The sequence below is a fragment of the Helicoverpa armigera genome, chromosome 18 (assembly GCF_030705265.1).
Source record: "Helicoverpa armigera isolate CAAS_96S chromosome 18, ASM3070526v1, whole genome shotgun sequence".
NCBI lineage: Eukaryota > Metazoa > Arthropoda > Insecta > Lepidoptera > Noctuidae > Helicoverpa > Helicoverpa armigera.
The window spans coordinates 4006882-4028067 of record NC_087137.1 but is presented as its reverse complement, the minus strand read 5'-3'; the positions used below and the strand labels follow the sequence as shown (position 1 = coordinate 4028067).

General features: G+C 37.1%; 4 protein-coding genes across 9 annotated transcripts; 1 reads left to right on the top strand and 3 right to left on the bottom strand.

Annotated features, from left to right (window-relative positions):
- Window positions 1-1508: 1508 nt before the first annotated feature.
- LOC110382242 (uncharacterized) lies at window positions 1509-3818 on the bottom strand. 2 transcript variants are annotated; one of them, XM_021342770.3, is made up of 3 exons: window positions 3635-3818; window positions 2492-2722; window positions 1509-1999 (listed from the first exon to the last, which is right to left on the bottom strand). In XM_021342770.3, exons 2-3 carry the CDS (start codon window positions 2709-2711, stop codon window positions 1590-1592), a joined length of 630 nt encoding a protein of 209 aa, XP_021198445.1. In that variant the 5' UTR covers window positions 2712-2722; window positions 3635-3818; the 3' UTR covers window positions 1509-1589. The 2 variants fall into 2 exon arrangements, with proteins under 2 accessions (XP_021198445.1, XP_021198443.1); XM_021342768.3 differs by having other exon boundaries at window positions 3646-3815.
- Window positions 3819-4274: 456 nt separating this feature from the next.
- On the bottom strand, window positions 4275-12895 carry Muc (midline uncoordinated). 4 transcript variants are annotated; one of them, XM_049847445.2, is made up of 10 exons: window positions 12653-12895; window positions 10545-10720; window positions 10231-10413; window positions 9776-9808; window positions 7614-7808; window positions 6993-7222; window positions 6632-6726; window positions 6032-6231; window positions 5576-5678; window positions 4275-5399 (listed from the first exon to the last, which is right to left on the bottom strand). In XM_049847445.2, exons 1-10 carry the CDS (start codon window positions 12769-12771, stop codon window positions 5270-5272), a joined length of 1464 nt encoding a protein of 487 aa, XP_049703402.2. In that variant the 5' UTR covers window positions 12772-12895; the 3' UTR covers window positions 4275-5269. The 4 variants fall into 4 exon arrangements, with proteins under 4 accessions (XP_049703402.2, XP_049703388.2, XP_049703391.2 ...); XM_049847431.2 differs by having other exon boundaries at window positions 6993-7270; window positions 12653-12894; XM_049847434.2 differs by having other exon boundaries at window positions 6993-7270; window positions 7614-7805; window positions 12653-12894.
- Window positions 12896-13641: 746 nt separating this feature from the next.
- Rpl37a (Ribosomal protein L37A) lies at window positions 13642-14881 on the top strand. Its single transcript, XM_021342772.3, has 3 exons — window positions 13642-13780; window positions 13980-14108; window positions 14700-14881. Exons 1-3 carry the CDS (start codon window positions 13778-13780, stop codon window positions 14838-14840), a joined length of 273 nt encoding a protein of 90 aa, XP_021198447.1. The 5' UTR covers window positions 13642-13777; the 3' UTR covers window positions 14841-14881.
- A 3855-nt stretch (window positions 14882-18736) lies between these two features.
- Window positions 18737-21021, bottom strand: LOC110382240 (solute carrier family 41 member 1). Of its 2 annotated transcripts, none has more exons than XM_021342766.3 (2): window positions 20620-21021; window positions 18737-20539 (listed from the first exon to the last, which is right to left on the bottom strand). In XM_021342766.3, the coding sequence occupies exon 2, from the start codon at window positions 20518-20520 to the stop codon at window positions 19219-19221; it is 1302 nt and encodes a 433-aa protein (XP_021198441.1). In that variant the 5' UTR covers window positions 20521-20539; window positions 20620-21021; the 3' UTR covers window positions 18737-19218. The 2 variants fall into 2 exon arrangements, with proteins under 2 accessions (XP_021198441.1, XP_049705736.1); XM_049849779.2 differs by having other exon boundaries at window positions 18737-20527.
- Window positions 21022-21186: the final 165 nt, after the last annotated feature.

Below are 21186 nucleotides of genomic sequence, written 5' to 3'. Positions count from 1 at the left end.
ACTATTTCCTGATAAGATTAGACGCAGCAATGGGATGCTGCGAATAGATGTGCTTTAAGATTTTTTGTGAGTAGATTTAACACTTCACTGACTAGGTTCTTCCATTAGGTATGTACCTACTGCTAAGATCAAGAGTTTGAAATTTAAGATTTAAGCTTTCCTTAATCTTTTGAGCTGTACTGAAGACTGATCAGCTGTTGTTGCTGGAAATCTACTGTATGTGCGGTATTCCATCGTAAAATACCATAAGGAAAGAGTACCTATGTAGATATGTAAGTGCTTTGCATAACACAAAACATTAGGGCACTGTCTATTTTCACTCGCAAATTAATAGCCAACAAGCCCACTAGCCAGACAGGTAGTAAAATCAGTGTCCTTCACCCAGCAGCCATTCTGTCCTTCCTAATTACTAATTATGGACACCAGGCTGACCAAGCGTAGCTCGCAAGATACACGGCTCCCAGTCACGCACTTCGCCACTCCTATGCTACTCTCAAGTGTACGATACCACCAGTTCAAGCTGACCCGCCTCGACCCCCAGATTCGTGCACAAAATAGGCTTGATAAGTGAAGCCTTTGAAGATTGCAGAGATCTTCGGAAAATGGATATTCAAATGTGGGTGTACATTCGAGGCCAAAATAACAAACCTTAGAGTTCGTTCACAGGCTTTATAGTCATTGACATGATACAAATGGGCTGTAGGCGGCCGGCAGTCTGCAGGCTATGCCTACATATGACGACGCAAATGTCATCATACCATATGGAGCCGTGTGGAAAACTTCGCAACCTTAACGAGTCATTCTTAATATGAGACATTGCATCATAAAATGGTGCAGCTTGTTGCTTTGTTTGTAAATCATAATCCTACTGTTATGTTATGTATGAGCGATCATTCTATCAGTGTTACGCTTCAAATACTTTCTTTTGGCTTGTGTAGCTAATTTAACTACCGTAAAACAACATAATGTTTTTTATAGCCTTTTCCTACTGTAGAAATACTGATAAAATATATTTTAAGTGTTTATTTTCTTTGGTGAATGTAGGTTCAAGTTTTATTCGAATGTTGATCGAAAGTTGTAAGTGACTGTACTAAATAACCGAATGATATACGTGTATCGCAAGTGGGTTCAAGCGGCGGTGTGTCACAAGATGGAGTGTCCCTAACTACTAACTAGTTAAATGACTAACTGCAGTTAGCGACCAATACACACGTAGTTGTAAGTACCTACTAACGAAGTAGCCAGTTTCTCAATCTACCAAACGATTCCTTTGTTTACACTTTGTTCCATAGATTGTTTACATGAATGATTGGAGCACGCCTATACATTTACAAGTTCACACTCGGTAACTTGGAGCTCATTCCATCCTGACCTACCTACGTTACCTACTACCTACTTACTACGTCGTCAGAGTATGTTTACTTACGCAATGGTGCTCAACCATCCGTCTCGGAATTGCTTTAGGGTCAATACACTTTTACTGCGGATATAATCACCAAAAGAAAATAGATGGAATATTTGAGTGTATTTCAAGCATACAATTCACAATCGCTTCTTAATTTCAGTTGTATCTGCATAAACCTACACCTTCACTGGATCGTTTCCACCATACCTTTGGACGTCGACGAGGGTTCTTGGAGATTCCTATGGCGTTTCTTTATCTTGCTCATATCGCGAGTGGTCTCCAGAAACTCGTAGTAGTGATTAACCGGCTCAAACCATGCAAAACCCTGGTCTGCGTTACCTAACCAGGTATGACCATTAGGATCAGTCAATGACAGTTGACCCACTGGGCAATTTTCAATGAACTCTCCTTGCAACACGCTCCCATCAGGATAGGTGTACGTACTATTGCCGGTGTAACACCAATCTTTAATGATTCCTTCATATTTTGATCCGTCCGCGAACGATATGACGACCTCGTCAACTCCGCCGAATTTATCCGCTTCCCAGCTTCCTGTGTAGCTATCTCCTTCAGCTGTTGTGTATACACCTGGACCTATAAAATTAAGTTAAGTGAATTGTGATGTAGAATGTAAGAAACTGGCAAGTATTTAAACATAAGACAAAAACAAGCAAGCACAAAGTGCCTCACTGCCGAACAAATGCAACCGTTTAAATAATTAGAGCGTAATGCTCGTCTGAGCACGGCTTGGAATGGATTACGATACGGCCTATTAGGTACACCACACTGATAAGTCAAAAATATTCAGGTATGAATCTATAGTGTTTAGAGCTGACAATAAAAAAATACTTTACGAGACAAATAGTTACACTAAGTGGCATATAATTTATTTATTAAAAGTTGCTTATTACCTGGTTAAAATGAGTTCTGTTATTTATCTATCTTTCTTTTGAAACAATTGAAACCTTGCAAATCAACTCAACACCAGAAAAGATCTACCAAATCAATTTAGACATGGTACGCGCCTATAATCGCTATATTTGAAAGTCAGAATCAGAAACAGAGCAAAATTTAAGGTCATCTTACCTTGCATTTTAACAGTGCGATCTTTCTTCTTCGCCTCAAAATATCCGTTGTATGTATCCCCAGTATCATGTTGGAAGAAGCCCTGGTCTTGTATCACCAGGATCTCTTTCTCCTTGGTTGGTTTCTTGGAATCCTGCGTCGCCTGCGTGCCAGGCTCTGTGGCCGTTCCTGTCAACGTCCCCGGACTCCTTGTCTGAGCAGTCGCCGTTGACTCCGTCATACTTTACGAATCTAAGCAATCATATCAGATTTAAAATTCTTCTTTGTGTTCCAAAATCGAAAGCCTCTAGATTTTGATAAAGCGTTAGCACGGGCAACCGTCTTGCGTCGTAAAGTCAGCTAAATAGATAGATTGTCCCATGGGTTCGAAAAGGGAGAGGGCTAGGTACGTGTAGGTATCTAAGGCATAGCACGGTGCATAAGGGTATAGTTATTCAAGACGGAAACTGCAATTAAACATAATTAAGTAACACCATACTTAGATATCAAGTGATAAAAAAATGAAAATGCAGCCAAATTACCATCTCTTCTCCCCTTTGAAACTACCTACTATAATAATGGTGCATAACAAATGCGCTTTATGTAAGTATCATACTAAAAACAGAGATTTTACTGTCAAATGCTGGAAATTCCACTGAGAATTAATGCCAGTTCGGTTACTCATCTACATAAGTAGGAACACCGACCGCCAATCACAAACTAAGATATATTCCCGTAATAAATTCTATTGTTCATTGTTACGATAATTGCAGCCGTGAACATCATAATTTGGTGGTAACAGTAACAAATTAAGTACGGGACATAAGAAGGTATTATGACTAGTATGGAGCATAATCGTCATCTTTGCCTTTTCCCGACTAAGTTTAGGTCGGGACCCCGTATGCTCATAATGGTCATAATACTTACCACCAGTCTAAAAAGATGCAACCGAGTAGGTACTAGTATGTCATAGAGCAACTGCCTATCTGATCTCCTCAACCCAGTTACCAACCTACCAAAAGACAAACTGCAGTCGTTTATCCAGTAGCCTGTTAATCTTACTTGAATTTAACTATTTTATAGAGCTGAATATGTAGTTGGTAATACAACTCATTTAGGTAGCTGTATTGAATGGAATAGTTAAAGAGTTAGGTAGGTACTTACAGCCTACTTACCTAACAATTATTCAGGGTTAAAAATTCGAAGTTTGCGTTGAATAACTCGAATATAATTTTGCACTACTCAGCTCATATAAAGCAGGTGAGTTTGACAGGTATTGTCTCACACAATTATGTCACCCATGTCATGTCGCGTGTCCAATTTTTGCACGCGTATTACCGGCCATGACCCTAATGAGTGTAACGAGACTATTCGTTGTTATTGGAGGCTTTATTACCATAAAACTATTTTCCTTTAAGCCTATGCGCACACGAAGATATTTTGTCGCGCGACTTTTTGCACGCAATAATCGTTTATCGCTGTTTGAGTGCTATGTACTAAAGTGCTATGTGCTATGTAATTCAAACGTTGCATATCTACGGTAAAACTTTCCCACGATTAAAAGTCGTAGTGCGCGTCATGCCTTAGTTGAGGAAGGGCGCGATTAATATAGGTAAGTACCTAGCTTTGTAGGTCATGTTTGCGATAGTTTTATTAAGTCAATGAGGTCATATCATTAGTGATTAATTAAGGCGTTTTTCGAGATAAATACATATTATTTAAACTCTGAAAATAAAATTATTTGTTCGTCAAGTGTTTCGTAGGGAGGGTTTGTCGTAAGATAGGCGTAAAGTGAAACAAATAATCTAAATGTAAAATATATTCCACTAACTTTCATAAAAACATCTGCATCATCAATATTATATAAACAGGTTTTAACAAAAGATCATTTAAGCTCCCTTTTGCGCCAACTATACATGTTCAATGTTCATGGTACCTCGTATTTGTGGTTCAAATAATATCTCATAATAATTTCAATTAAGGCACAAAAACTTTAAATAGACATGCTGATAGATCTGTGCTCCAATCACTACTAAATAAACTTAATTTATTTATGAAATAAATATCAAAACAAAAATGCGAATGACAATCATGATCCCTGATTAGGCAGATACGAATTCTTTAAAGTGTGTTTTATTTTCTATAAAATAAATAAACAATATATCAAATTAAGATGGAGCGTCCAATTATAAACATTATACGATTACCATTCCTTAAAAAACTAAATAAATAATAACTTAAATTTGTTAAATCCGCGCTCCCTTCGATTAATACGCGTACTCCTTGCTATATCTATGTCCCTCTATACATTGCCTAAGTACAAGCCAACGTAAGAGACAGATAATCACAGCACCGTTAAATAAATTTGTAAAGACAATAACTAATTAAATTATATCAAAACTAGTATCGACACGTTAATCGAAGGAAATCACAGCAAGTTAACTCATTACAATTCGATTATTGGATCACCTGGCAATTTAAAATTGAAAATAATATCTTAAACACACGCAAAACTTGCGGCTGTCTCGTACACAAGTACGAGGGATTTATGAATAAAAATGGCGGGAATGATAGATATGTCCTCACAATAAAGTATTTTACAATGTGATGAGCAAATAATTGAATACTCTATACATACAATGCAAGCGTAAGATTGGATAAAAATTTAAAATAAAAACGACCATACACTTAAACTAGAGTTATCCTTACATTTAAAAAATTATGAACAAAATAATAATTGATGTGGGTGTTCTGTACAGATGTCCATTAATCGAACTGGTTGTAGTGTTGGGGCGGTGCTCAGAGGATCATGTTGGCGGGGTCCTCGATGTTCTCCTTGAAGGCCTTCATCCACTGCGCCCCCACCGCGCCGTCGATGACCCTGTGGTCGGCCGACGCCGTGAACGTCACGAACTTGGCCACTCGGAAACTGGAAATAACATAACCATCATTTATTACAAAAAAAATAAATTATATAGATAAATAGAGAGTCGTTTCTTCTGAGCTAACAGTCTAATAGTAAGCCGCGCTGTTACTTTTTGTAAAAAGTGTGTAAAAACTTAAGGTAAGGCATTTTTTAGCAATTAAAATCACATAATTGCTTACCCATTCTCAGCATTCTTGTCAGGAATGACAATCTCCTGGAGTCCTCCGCACGCGAGGATGAGCGACTGCGGGGGGTTGATGATCGCGTTGAACATTGTGATGCCTGCGAACAAGATTATTATTATGTAAGTGAAATAGAGAAAGAAGCAAGTAAGATGATTCACATATAATCTTCATCTAATTCGGCCGAGACTTCTGTCAATCTCAAAATGCGGTTACAAACATTTTAGATACTGAAGGTGGGTTTCGCCTATTGGAGGTAATTTGACTGCTGGTTATTTTCCTTATTAAGTTCTGTATGGATATCTTCTAGGTAACTACAAGGTTTTGCGGAACGAAAAATGGTAAAACAAATAAAGTCTTACACCAAGCTTCTACTCTTCAATTATATCACAGCCACAGCATAATTAATTGAAGAACCATGTATTTCTGAAATATTTTCTTTTTTTTACTTACCATACATTCCAAGGTTAGACACAGTGACGGTACCGCCCTGGTACTCTTGGGGCTGCAGCTTGCCCTCCCTGGCCTTGACTGCCAGCTCCTTCATGTTCTTGGAGAGTTCGAGGATGCCGCGAGAGTCGCAGTTGAACAGGATCGGCGTGATCAGGCCGGACGGCGTCGCTACTGCTACGCTTACGTCTACGTTACTGAACCTAGAAATAGTGCCAGGTATTTAGCTTTGTTTAGGGGCTGGAGAAAATTTTAGGGGGCTTATAGCAAAAGGTGGGTGGTCTGTAGTGAATGTTAGGGGAGTGAGATCCGTGGCAAACATTAGCGCAAAAAGCAAAGGGTTATAAAAGTAACGGCTGCGTATCTCATTAGGCTGCCCACTCACGTCCGATAATCGGTGACTGATTTTTTGTAGGAGAGAAAACGTCGTACAAAAAGTCGGTGCAAAAATCCTAGACAGAACGTCCTACAAGAAAATCGGTCCGATTATCTTTCCTACCAAAAATCTGACGTGAGCGGTTAGCATTAGGAATGTAGGCTGTAGCAATTACTACACTTACTATAAGGTTAACGGAAGCTACGATATAAAAGCTTTGTACTCACTGTCTAATGAAAGATTCCATCCAGTGTGAGTTGACTGTAGGAACTCGCTTGCATGCCGCCGCAACTGCTTTCACGATGAAGTCATTCATTGAAATCTGGAAAAATCATTATATACAATTAATTATTCAAGATTTCATTTATTTTATTACACAAAACAAATTACAGAAATTAATACTCTTGAAGGTCAATAACCCACTTTGCTATAAGTAGACAAAAGTTCAGAATTTAATATTTTCTTACGATATCTTGGCGATGGACAATTTCACACAGTGGACAGTGCAATAACTTTATATTTTAGATAATTCTTCTCTGTAAGAGAAGTGGGACGACAAACCAGGCTGTTGATGGTGGGAACACATACCTTAACATCAGCTTTCTCAGCGGCAAGCTTCTCGTTGACGAGCTTCCTCATGGCCATGGTCTTCTCCACATTGCAGGTGGCCGTCAGTTGGTAATGCGGGATGGTTTGCTTGGCGGCAGTCAGTCTCGTGGCGATGGTGGACCTCATGCCGGACAGAGGGATGTCCACGAAGGTGGCTCCCGGCGCCGGCGTCGGGATCGCGGCGGGCGCAGGCGCCGCTCCACCTCCGGCTGCCAAGTCCCCACTCTTCAGTGAACCGTATAGTCCCGTGCCTTGGCCTGATATCATGCAATAATTTGTTGAGCCAAAGCAATAAGCCAATTTTTATTACTCATGATAAGTAGTAAATTCAGATTTTTTATTCGTTTACGACTTTAATTACACAGATAAGATCTTCAATAGTCTTTATTTCATGCCATTAGACTAGAGGCATTAACGTGATAGTGATAATTGTGTACTCAAAACATTACGACATGCAATATGGTTATGAAAGTTTTGTTTTTTTTATGTAAATTAAAAAAAAATATTTCGCGAAAACTCAAAATGTCAGATCACGTTTTCAAAATGTTGCTACATTCAAAAAACGTCCCAGAATAATGGTAAACTGCATGTTTGACTTACCTCCTAGTCTAATATTCCTGATTTCGGCGAGTCTCCTGGCCATGGGGCTGGCGTATACCCTGTCGCCGGCGGGTGCGGCGGCGGGCGCCGGTGCGGCGGCGGGGGCGGGCGGCGCGGCGGGGGCGGGGGCAGGAGGCGCCGCGGGGGCGGGGGGAGCCGCAGCCGCCGGTGCAGCGGCGGGGGCAGCACCTTCTGCTGTAGTTATACATACACACATATACTTGAAAATTTTTTTCATTGCTGATGAAGATGCCCACAAAATGGTTGTCATATCTCTTTTATTTCATACAGATAGATAGACAGTAAAAAGACAAAAAATAAATGAAAAGAAATTGAAAGAAATAACTAAATAAAAAAGCTCCCACTATTTATTACAGCGCTAAAGCGCTAAATTAATAAGACAAAAGATATACTAATACATATACTTACTATACATACATATATTTATATAGAAAAAATTCATAATTCATATAACATGACATTAAGTCTACAGTCCTGTCAATTCTGCAAAGTCTGGTCCACTACCTAGTTGTCAGCCAAATGTTAGTAAAAACATAAACAAAAATAACCTTTCTTTTTAAGGAGTGGTCTGCTAAAGCCGGGTGGTGCTGTGGGGAACGGACAATGGTTAGCAAAGCACATGCACATAAAATATTAATTACTAACAGTACACCAAATTAATGTTTATGAATTAGCTGCAAGTAGATAGACAGTAAACATACAAAAAAAAATGTAAGGAAATTGAAAGAAATAAGTAACTTAATAAAAAAGTTTCTAGTTATCAGCCAATTGTAAGTAAAAAAACATGAACAAAAATAACCTTTCGCCTCGAGGACTTGCCTGGTAAAGCTGGGTGCTGTGGGGAACAGACAATAGTTAGCAAAGCACATGCAAATGTTTAAACAATATTAGTTAACCCCAAATGACTTATCTCTACAAGGTGTTGATTTGCATTTGTGCCATACTTCAGGAGGAGGACATAAAATACGTAAATAATCGATCGGAATTACAGTAGACGGGAAATAGCTAATATGCACTGTTTTTTTTTCTCATTGTAATGTCGTAGTATTTCAGAAGTAATCCAATTTTATGTATGAAATTTATGAATAATCGTTGCGTATGCTTTGAATTTGCGTTTGTGTAAGGGCGCAGCACGGTTTTAAGGCCAGTAACACACGCGCCACGTTTAAATACAGCTGGATGACAATGACGGAATTCAGAAAAAAAATGTCATTAGCATAATTACGTCCTTGAATATGGCACGGATGCAAATCAACAGCTTGTATTAATTAGTTGCAAGTAGATAGACAGTAAAAATACAAAAAATAAATGTAAGGAAATTGAAAGAAAAATTGTAACTAATTAAAAAGTTCCCACTACCTAGTTATCGTCAAATGTAAGTAAAAAAACATGAACAAAAATAACCTTTTATCATGAGGACTGGCCTGCTAAAGCTGGGTGGTGCTGTAGGGAACAGACAATAGTTAGCAAAGCACATGCACAAACAAGCAAATGTATAACCAATATTAATTACCTAACCCCAAATGACTTATCTCTTTAAATTAGCTGCAAATAGATACGACAGTAAAAATACAAAAAATAAATGTAAGGAAATTGAAAGAAATAGGTAACTAAATAGAAAAGCCCCCACTGCCTAGTTATCAGCCAATTGCAAGTAAAAAAACATGAACAAAAATAACCTTTCGCCTCGAGGACTTGCCTGGTAAAGCTGGGTGCTGTGGGGAACAGACAACAGTTAGCAAAGCACATGCAAATGTATAAACAATATTAGTTAACAAGAAGTGAGTCATTTTTATGAATTAAATGCAGGTATAGTTATCGGCACGAATCTTGAGCTCTGACTTTCACCTGCGCAGAAGTAATTTATTGGGTCCCTTTTGTGGTATGAACTGATGCGCGGGGGCGGGCTAAAGCGGTGATTGGCTCGCAGTGCATCGCGTCATAGCCGTCACTCGGGATTAGTTCTTTGCTAATAAATCACTTCTGCGCAGATGTAAGTTAGAGCTCAAGATTCGTGCCGATAACTATAGATAGACAGTAAAACGACAAAAAAATAATGAAAGGAAATAAGTAACTAAATAAAAAATCTCCCACTACCTTGTTATCAGCCAATTATTAGTAAAAAAATCAACAAAAATAACCTTTTGCCTTGAGGAGTAGCCCGCCGGGTGGTGCTGTGGGGAACAGACAATAGTTAACATATCACATGCAAATGTTAACACCAACAGGTTAGGTTCCAAATGACTTATGTGTTTATAAATTAGCTGCTAGCGTTACGTTAAAAACTTAAAAACACTGTTAAGTTTTGTTACTGAAACTTAAATAAATTATTAACTATGGCCCACATTAGTATCAAACTAAATGTTTAATGTTTTGAGGAATTAATAACACACAAATCGCAAAATAATGGATACAACATGTTAACATAAAAAAAATGTATTTTGATAAATAACTGCCAATGTGTGCATTAAGTCATTACCTGTTTTTAGAGCAAAATTCAGTTATTTTTCCCTTAATTCTCCTGCTGAGGTGTGCAAATATTTGTTAGGTTAAAATTGGTTTAATTATTAATTTAACAAATTAGTTCAATACTTACAGTCATCCTTGAAATCTTTGAATGCAGCTACATCAGCCTGATTTCCTACAATGATGCAGAGCAGTTTGCCGACTGGGACACCCTTGGTACCAGCTGGGATTATGATCTTAGCCAGGTAACCTTCCTCGGGAGTCTCAAAACCCATGGTAGCCTTGTCAGTTTCAATCTCGCAGAGAAGATCACCTATAAATATTGAGTAATAATTGGTGCTACTAGCAATCTCATTGTATTTCATGAATTGTTAACCTCTCTCGTCTCATCTTACAAAATATGCCAATATCGCTTACAAAACGTAAAATACAAAGTATACAAACCTTCACTAAGTTTGTCACCCTCCTTCTTCTGCCAGTTGATGATGGAACCACTCTCCATAGTCGGTGACAGTGCAGGCAAGGCCACCTTTGAGTGAGTTGGCAGGTCGGCATAATATCTTATCTGAATACCCCATTGTGGAGTAGCTAGAATTCTTCTATTCTGACCATTTAATACTCTGAAACAAGTGTGATATTTTATTACTTACACATTTTTGAGCAAAAATTAGGAAGGGTTTGGCACTTCATACGATAATTTGCAACAAGTCTAGATATCGGGGTTAAGAGGTTACACATAATACACATCATTTAATTAAAATTACTTTATAGGCCCAACTTAGTGTAATTACTACTAAACTTAATAGTAACCAGTTGTACATGTACCTATAAAGTGTAAAACTAATTATCAAAGTCACCGAGAGATAAGTTTCATGAGTTGTTATCAATCACGCACAGTTCAGACATCTCAATGATATCTACTGCAAAGTTTTAGATAAACACTGGTTTCTTTAAATGTTATCTCACATATCATTTCGTGATCCAGTGATTTCATTTCAATTAATCTTTAAAAATAAATAAAACAATGACCTCTTGTGTTATATTATTTTTAAATAAATTGTAGTGTGTTATGCTAGTTTGCCTAGTTGTTTGTAAACTAGTACAACACATCAAACCCTTCTTTGATATTCTGTTATTAGTACAAAGATTTTTTGAGTTAATAATTCCAGAGGATTATTTAATACCTTCTAGCCAACTTCACTCTTTAGTTCAAGTTTAGTTAGGTTTGAACCTATCATCATAATCATAACTTATATAATAAATGTCATAGTAACGCATCTGCTAGTATTTCCTCAACCATGCAAACTGTTCTGACTGATAATATTTGAACTTAACCTAGACAAGGACATTATATTAGTTATTATCTTACATGTACTAGTACTATAATAGGTGTTAATTAATAATTAAATAAATTGGACTGAAAGTAATTAATTACTTTATCATATGATATAACATTACTATTATTGAGTAAGGTAAAGTATTGTTACATACAGGTACACTTTTAGGATGATTTTAGCATGTTTTTGGTAACAATCTGGAAATGTTATTTTTTTTATGAATTACTACTACCGCTGTGTTTATGAGGACTATTGCTAGATCATTAATCATAACTTTTTTAACTACTACAGCTAACAATTTTGAATGGAAATGTTAATTAAAACCATTTAATGTAGAAAGTTTAATGTAGATTGTTTGAATGATGATTATAAGATATGTTTTTATCAAAATTAGTGTAATGTAGTCACAACACCAAAATTCTCAGACATTCTTATCAGTTTCTTGTCGGATAATAAATTACATGAATGATTCTATTTTAGTATCTTTACAGATAATACCTATTGTATAATACTATAATCTTCTTGCAACACTAGTTTCTAAAGATTTTAAGATTATTATTTTTTAAGACCCCACTTCACTTCTTGTGCCGAGCAACAAGTTGATATTATATAAATTGTTTACATTTCTTGGGTTATAAAATAACCTAACTGGATCTAATTTGAACCTATTCTGTCTCTGCTATAAATGTTATTGTACAATGTGTTACTAAATTGTTTTGCTATGTTACCATAACCTTCTAGTCAATTTACATTCATTAAGAAATCTTTTACTTCAGATATTGAAGTTATTTTAACACTAAAATTATTTGAGACTTTAAAGCACAAGCACTAGACCCAAATTGATGAAGACTACTATTCCTTAGGGTGATAATAGGCAAATTAAATTCTTATAGGATTTTTCAGTTGGTTCAACATTCAGATAAACTGTTGTGGACCAAACCTAGGCCATGCTTTATCCTTCCCAGAACATAATAATATTTCCCCTTATACTAGGAAGTATACTTGTAATGTTAGACACGTGGAACAGCCGGCAAATAGACGCCGGAATGTGATAGTCTACAAGGTGAAAACCATTGACATATTGGTTATGCAACTGGCAGGATTTATTAGAACTGGAACAGGGAACAATTAACTGATACCGGTACAACTATCAATGACACCAAACACTAACACTGTTGAATAATACTCTAAAATAATTAAAATCTAGTAACTTACCTGTTCGAAAGTTTCTTCTTGGACAGTTCTGTGCTCATACATCTTGTAAGATTTGACCGAATAGATTTCTTCAGAGCTTCGTTTAAAACTTGGTTTCGTACAAATATCGATCGCAACATTTTGATTTGTTTTTAATTAAAGCGAGTCCGTCCAGGTGATCGGGACGGTTTTATTTTCCGTAAGATCGACCTTTTTTCAAGTCGCACCGGCAATGTTACCAGATGGCCATGTAAAATTACCTGCTTTCCCGCAAAAGCTAACTGTCAAATAAAATTGATATAACAGTTTTTTCTGTCTGGAAAATTATGAACAAATCTTAATATTTTCTTTAAATAGTTATTTTCGATTACACATAAGATTTAAAGCTATTAAATTTTACAGTTACAATTTTGGCAATATTTTTTGTAGCAGAAATTCGATGTTTTTATTTAGGTGTCTCACATTAAAAATTTTCCCTTGAATTGACCAAACTTTCCTGAATCTGGTATCATCGACCTACAATTGCTGTTGTAGGTCGTTCAAAATGCTAAAAATATCATCTATGTGGAAACTGGAAATCAAAACAATTGACAGATTCATTGAGCCAATGACGAACGAGGTGAAAACAGTTGGTAAACTGCTTATTGGATCGATTCTCCTCGTTCCAGCTAGTTATATCGCATAGGTACAATCAGATGCATGATTAGGACAAAAAAAAAACTTTGAAAACGCGTAAATCTGATTATATCTGATCTAATCTGAAATATTTTAAAGTAAAACTAAATCTATTTTAATCTCCAATACATTATTCTACCAATTTTTATCTAAATGGAATTAAATTCTTTCACTTAAAAAGAAAAGCGAGTTTTCGAGTGTTACCATAATACGTAATGAAAAATTCGATTTTTGAGAATAACTTTGAAAATATATTAACATGTATCAATCAATCAGTCACTTGATGATTATTTATAGCAGCTATTCCTCAGATGTTATAAATTACTGGTAATAATTCTTCACATTTGCAACAAATAATACGTCAGTACATTTCAGAACGAAATAACTTTTTTATCACAGGGTAACACCAATCTGTCAAACACTGTTTCTCTTCTTTTCTGTCAACCGCTGTTGTTAGACAGGTTATCTAAAATGGTGAGACTTAATTTGAAAATATTTCATGAATCCTTTGATAATCTCAGTGATAAATTATATGGAATAAGTGCTAGTGAATATTTCTAATGTGCTATATAAATATTTTGTGCCATGGACCTCCCAACATTTACAATCGGTAGTCGACTATCTTTGGTGACAGTGCTCAATTCAACTACATGGAATGTTATAATGTTTTCAGGCCAAACGCACGAAGAAGGTCGGAATCACTGGCAAATATGGCACACGTTACGGTGCCTCCCTCCGTAAAATGGTCAAAAAAATGGAAGTCACCCAGCACGCAAAATACACTTGCTCGTTCTGCGGTAAGGTTAGTATCGAAACCTTGTTTTTATTACTTACCGGCTGTATGCCATTATCTTCTACATAAATAAATACCGCTGGCTGCTGCTGCAGCTAAATTCAGAAATGCTCATCATTGGTTCATAGACTTTATTATGATTTAAATGAGAGGTTATGTTTTCATCACTAGAACTTTAATTTCACACCTGAAATAGTTATTAAGTCTGTAATTTTTGTAAATTCTATGTGAAAGCAACCTTATAATGACTATAATATATCACAATATTGTTAATACTCTTTTTGTGATTGCATGTAAACTTGAAATATATTTGCATTTCAAGAATGGCAGCAATAAAGTAATTTCTAGCAAGCATAAAATATTAATAATAGTATTATTTAAAACAATGTTCCATTGGAAATGCATACATTTGCTTGGTCAATTTTTGTACTAAATTCAGACCATAAAAAATTGTACCTAGGATTTGCTATCCCTCAATATTATTATTTTTTATATCAAACAGAAAAAATACATCAACTTGCAGCTGAAAATACCATGCTTAAACCCAACAGCATTATCCTACTACATAATATATCCAATAATATTTTTTTGTATTTCCAGGATGCCATGAAGCGTTCCTGTGTAGGCATCTGGTCATGCAAGCGCTGCAAAAGGACCGTAGCTGGTGGTGCCTGGGTATTCTCCACCACCGCTGCCTCCTCCTGCAGGTCCGCAGTCAGGAGATTGCGTGAGGTCAAGTAAACATCTGACATTAGCTTAAGAAAATAAACAAAACACCAAAATATTTTGTTTTATTTAAATTCACACTAAATTCTTGAGATTGCTGCTAGGTCAATTTTGCAGTCCTTTAAAAATTCTCTGCCATAGAACCAAGAATAGCTTGGTTACAAATCAAACCAGTTGAAAATTGTTTTGGCATACTAATTGTTCCCTGAGGTTCCTACTGTGACCAGAGAGAACTTCTACGTGCAGCTAGATAGTAAAAAGAAACGACTATGTCAAGCAGGGTTTAACAATTGCAAACTTACAGATTGCTGAAAGTTCTTGTAAAATCCACATAAAGCTACTTCAGCTATCCTGCTTGTAATTGAATATTTTAAATTTCTTCCTAATGGCTTAAATGCTTTCTCCACCACTTACAGGTAGAATGGTAGAGAATGTCTAAGGGTGCGTCCACATCTGGCGAATGTGCAGCTCGCGAGCCGTTTGCGAGCTGCGCGCGTGCATTTTTGTTCGTGCGCCGCTTCTGCGCCGCCCGCGCGCAGTTCGCGCGCGACCTAAGCGCCGCACGCGAGCAGCGCGCAGGCGGCGCGCGACGCGCTCTTTATTAAATAATAAACGGAACTGTAAGGGCGAGAACTGATTGCGCGCAGATCGCGCGCTCTATACGAGCCTTGCGTGAGTTGCGCTAAAGAGGCGCACCAAGCTATTGCAGTGACTGCACGCGCGCAGCTCGCGGGCAGGTCGCAAACGGCTCGCGAGCTGCACATTCGCCAGATGTGGACGCACCCTAAGGTGTTTAAGCCCACTGTTGTACTTTGTGTGCAAGAAGTATTAAATAAATAAATCAACCAAGTGTGGTTTTCTCTTACCACTATTTCACTGTTATTTACATGTAGGTACTTTTATCTTATTTACTTGTGAGATGTTATCTGCATTGTAAATATGGGCATTGTGTGCTGTTTTATTTTTAAACTTCTCGATTTCATTACTTCATGTACCTACCAACTTTACAAACCATGACCTAATAGGTGGGATATTCCACGAATTGGGCGACTTCTCCTCCAGCATACGTGTCTCCAGTCCTGAAGCCTAGCACAAGGCTTAATGGCGTCCTTCCAGTCTGCTTCGACTTTCGGTATCTCGGTTTACTCATTGACGGCGATGGTGCAATAGTTCGGACAGCAAAGCACGGAAATAACGGGATGGCTCAAAAGGCGGCAGGCTACGAGAACAATTTGTGACATGAGAAGATGATAAGACTCCAAATTATAAATAGGGATAAGATGTCCTTATAGGAATGATGAGATAGAAAACTGACAGCAATTAAAATTCGACTTTTGTAGGTGCCTACTTTTTCTTTCTGTAAACAAGCTAACTTATTTTTATTATAAGAAATATAGTACCTAACCAGCTTTTTGATGTCCGGCATATAGTACCTACTAGCTTTTGCCCGCGACTTCGTTTGCGTGGAATAGTGACTTCTGGCAGATTTTTGGTTTGGCGCTACATGTCCGTAATAAATTTTATTTTTATTTTTTGTGTAATAAAAACAATCCTATGCCCTTTCTGAAGTTCCAACTTGGAACTTCCAAGCTATGTCTCTACCAAATTTCACACAAATGGGTTCAGTAGTTTGGACGTGAAGAAAAGATAGACGGACAGAGTTACTTTCACATTTATAATATTAGTTAGGATTTACCTACCTATTATTGTTCTGGCATCTGGCAGAAGACTCACAAGAGTCCTGTGGAAACTACTTCGACTACTGCTAAAACTAGAATATATACTATCTCGATAATTGGGCTATAACTCTGAAATAATTTCTCGACCAGTAGTTCTCGAGATAAGCGCGTTCAGACATACAAACCCTTCAACTTTATAACAGAAGATAGGTAGAGATAAGTCATAAGTACAGTTGCAATAGGCGTGCTGAAAGGTTTTGGATAAGTAGGTACATTTGTGTTTCAAGCACATTTTATTTTAAAACTGTGATAAAATTTTGACAACCTGAAGAACAATTGATAAGATATTGGTTTCATGAGCAGCATCGCGTTTGCAGGTTCTGGCCGATATCTGTCTTATGATGATATCATGAACTGACAGGGCTAAGTAGGCAGTTGCCTACTATAACACATACGTTTTTCAGCAGGTTCTAAATTCTTAGTTAAGTAGGTATGTAGTACTGAACAAAGTATGCAGTACAAACTTATAAGGAAAAATGTTCCTCAGCTTCCATCCCCTGACACTCCGTGGAATGGAAAATACGTTAGCTGTTTGTTCACCCGAATATGAATCATCTGTATCAAAACGATCATTGAAATGCATGTAAATAATTTGGAAGGAGTCTTGTCGTCTAACCGTCGCTCGGGAACTGGCATAGAATGAATAGAATACTGTTTTTTGAAGACGTGTGATTTTGGATACGACCCAGTTAACGATATAGCAGCTATCGTATATTGGACTTATTTAATTATTTCGCACTGAGGAGTACCTACTAGTTGTGCCAATAAATAATGTGTTTAGAAATGCGAATAAAGAAATTGAATTAGAAATGGTAAGTACTTTGTTTGTTCGCTTATCACTCAATGTATTTGCATCTATACGTCAGACTCGTTGGTACCGATAGCAAAAATTAAGTATGGATTATATGGTTGTTTCTCAAGTATGGATTCATCTCATCTGCCTAGCCTTTTCCCAACTATGTTGGGGTCGGCTTCCAGTCTAACCGGATGCAGCTGAGTACCAGGGTTTTACAAGGAGCGACTGCCTATCTGACCTCCTCAACCCAGTTACCTGGGCAACCCAATACCCCTTGGTAAGACTGGTTGTCAGACTTTCTGGCTTCTGACTACCCGTAACGACTACCAAAGATGTTTAAATGGTAGCCGGGACCTACAGTTTATCGTGCCATCCGAAACACGGAAGAACTCGTTATGACAAGATGGTCACCCATCCATGGACCGACCGCGCCAAGCGTTGCTTAACCTTATGATCGATCGATCCGCGCGGCTTTGACTTAGCCACGAGCTCTTCCAAGTTCTCAAGTATGGATTATTTATTATTAAATGATCAGTCTCAACATTTAGTGCAATTTCAACGGTAACAATTCTTATCCTACCGTTGGTCGGTTAATGTATAAAAAGTTGAAATAGGTATTGTAGGTACAGCTATTGCGTTGTCACATAGTAGGTATGCTGTTATGCTGACGGTACCGGCGGCCCAATGAGCCGCCATATATAATCTCGGATAGTACCAGTAGAATTTTATGTAAGACCATTGATTGAAAATATAATTAAGGACTATAGCAATTTGTTATTTGTATTGACGAGAACTTTACAAGATAGACCAAAGACACCGAAAAGCAAGAAATACCTACGTAAAAAAAAATCGTGAGGAAATAGGTACAAAGAAAATAAATCCATTTCCAAAAATAAATGAAAATGATTTTTACTTCACCCTAGAAGTCCGGCAAAATAAGCAGTCTAATAAGTAGACACGATGCAAATCTGTTTTTTTACGCTTTCATGCCTCTGATCAAAGATTGATCTGAGTTTCATGCTAAAACGGGTGTTACTTTTGAAGATAGCCTGCTTCTCACCTAGGTGCGGGACGTAATTAGTACCTTGCTTGCTAGGGACAAAGTCGCGGGCAAAATCTATTGTTACATTAAGCAACAAATAGCTACTTAACGGTAGTTTTAGTGAGTGTTTCTTGATAGTAGCGCCATTAAAAAGTAATCAATATTTTATTGTTTCACAGTTAATGTTTTTACCAATTAATAACATGTTATATTTGTAAGTTGATTTTTGAACATTAAATATTTATTGGTCTATTTATTACGTTTTAATTACGCGTATATTTAAAACAACAGGTTTTGCTACTTTATTTATGAATGCCGTAAAAATAATAGGTAATTGAAATCAACAATATAATTTATTTCAAATCACAAAATTAAATGATACTTTATGTACTTATAAAAATATCCATTTCATAGTTTTACGTTAATAGCACCAATACAAATTATGTAACTACATAATATCCAAGTCTTAATTTATGTACATTCAAGTCAGATTTTTATATAATAATTTGATATTATGTAACAGTAAAGTACTTAATCTAAGTACAATGTTTATGTGACACAGCATTAAAAACATGATCCATTAGACAATAATATGTGTGAGAGTTAGGAAACAAACAGTTTACAGTAACGTGAATATTTTTTTTTATAGTATGAGTTAGTTTTCAGTCAAGAGTCACAATGAGACAATAAAACAATGGCACAAGACTAAGTAATACTGCTTAAAATGCTAATATTTAGAATAGACTTGCTTACATTAGATATTGTCTTAATATAATAGTTGTATAGAGACTTATCAAGTATACATTGAGATTTGTGCTAGTCTCCTAAATCACTGTCTTTATCACCTATTGCATATAAAATGCTAAAAGCCACACCCAGGAGTGCAGTACCCAATAAATCCCCAAGTGCAGTTAAGTAGGGTATTGCTGAGTTGTCCGGATCCATCCCCATTCTCCACATCCACGCAACCATGTAGTGACTGATTGTTAGCAAAAGGAAAACTTGCAACATTGCTGCTGACATATAGATTAATATAAAAGTGGGGGTTGTAGATGTGTGGCCTGCCCTCAAGTAACCTATGGTGTAAATAAATATTAACTGTCCTGGTATAACCATTAAAAGCAATAGCTTTGTTGTGCTTCCTATAACTGAACCTTCTTTTTGGCCTGTATGCAGTTGTGTTGAGAGTCTAGATGCATGTACTGCTACCATGTTGCCTCCTATGCCATTGATGACCAGTTGGTATACTGCAATACCAGTGTACACTGATACAGTGTGGTCCAATATGAGTCCACCAGCACTGCTTATAACCATCGCCGAAACAACTGGCACCCATCCTTCATCCAATGCTTGCTTAGTAAATTTATTGCTCCAAGCAATATAGCCGCACACTGGTACAAGAAGCGCGCCAACAGTTATAATAATAGATGGTAGTACAATGCTTGTGCCAATTGATTTATAAAGGAGTGATGCTATCCAAGATAATAGTGCCAAGGTTGTCAGGTCTCCCAGACTGGCAGCTATAGGTGTGGCAATGTTGTCAGGGTTTATATGCATCTTCTTTGAGACCACTATCACCCCTATCATGATTAAACCAAGTACAAAACTGGCAGATGATGCTGTTAACACACTAGACGCACACAACAATGATGCATGATGGATGTCAAACTGGCCCTCTGGTATCCATCCCATGGCTACAGCTGCCATAGCCGCCAGGAACCCCACAAGCACTGCCTGACATTGAATTAAACACAAATTGCCCACCACCAGGGAACCCAGATTGGTATCTAGGTGACCCAGATGTGCATGAGTTGACAGTCGAGATGCTAATGTCATTTCCAGATTACCTTTTAACCCCAGTAGGGCTGGAACTAATATATATACTTCAGACACTTTGGAGAAGACATCCCAGTGCTGCACCACATCCAGCAGAAGACTGGCAGCGACCATGCCAAACCCAGCCAAGAGGAAGGATACAAACATTTGTACTCCAGCCACCCACGAGTTCTCCTTCTCATATTTAATGTCGGGCGGCTTCTCCTCATTTGTAATAAGTCTGTATGTGTTGGCACTATTGGTAGTCTTTGTTTCTGACTCGAATTCACTAGTTCGCCCCATCCTAGAACTGTTCTTGTTTCTGTTCATAATTTTATTATACTTAAATCAAATTATTGTGATATGAAATGACACGTAGTGGTAACGAAAGTAAACACTTGCCTAATTAAACTGAAGCACGACGTTTACTTGCTTGCGTTCCAGCTGTTTTGACGTTAATAGTTCTCTGCGGTCTATCCTTGATAAGGAAATTAATTTAGTCACACCATTGAGTTAAGACTAAATAAACAAAATTATTTGCGGCTCGGGAGACGGCAACTTTTCGCTTAGCGAAGACTTGAACACTATTTCAGTTACATATATTTTTCTTTAATATACTTGACTAAATTTCCCTTATCTTTAAAAGATCGTACATCGCGTAGTAGCCTCAAATGGGTAGTAAAACAATATGTAATTTTAACCGAAGAGCAGCTACTATAATGCTAAGTGGAATTGATAACAAAAATCACAATCACACACAACTGTCGGCTTTGCTCGCTGTCAAACTGTCAACAATAATGTTGTCAGAATTTTTTATGATTTATTATTTTAAAAATGCTTACAAGAACTCGTTAGATGGCGGTTGTACCTACCAAGGCTAAAACAAAAAAACATAATAATCTCTGTAATAATCGTTCCGATATAATATAAAATATGTTTATACTTTACATATCAGGACTATTTAGTCAG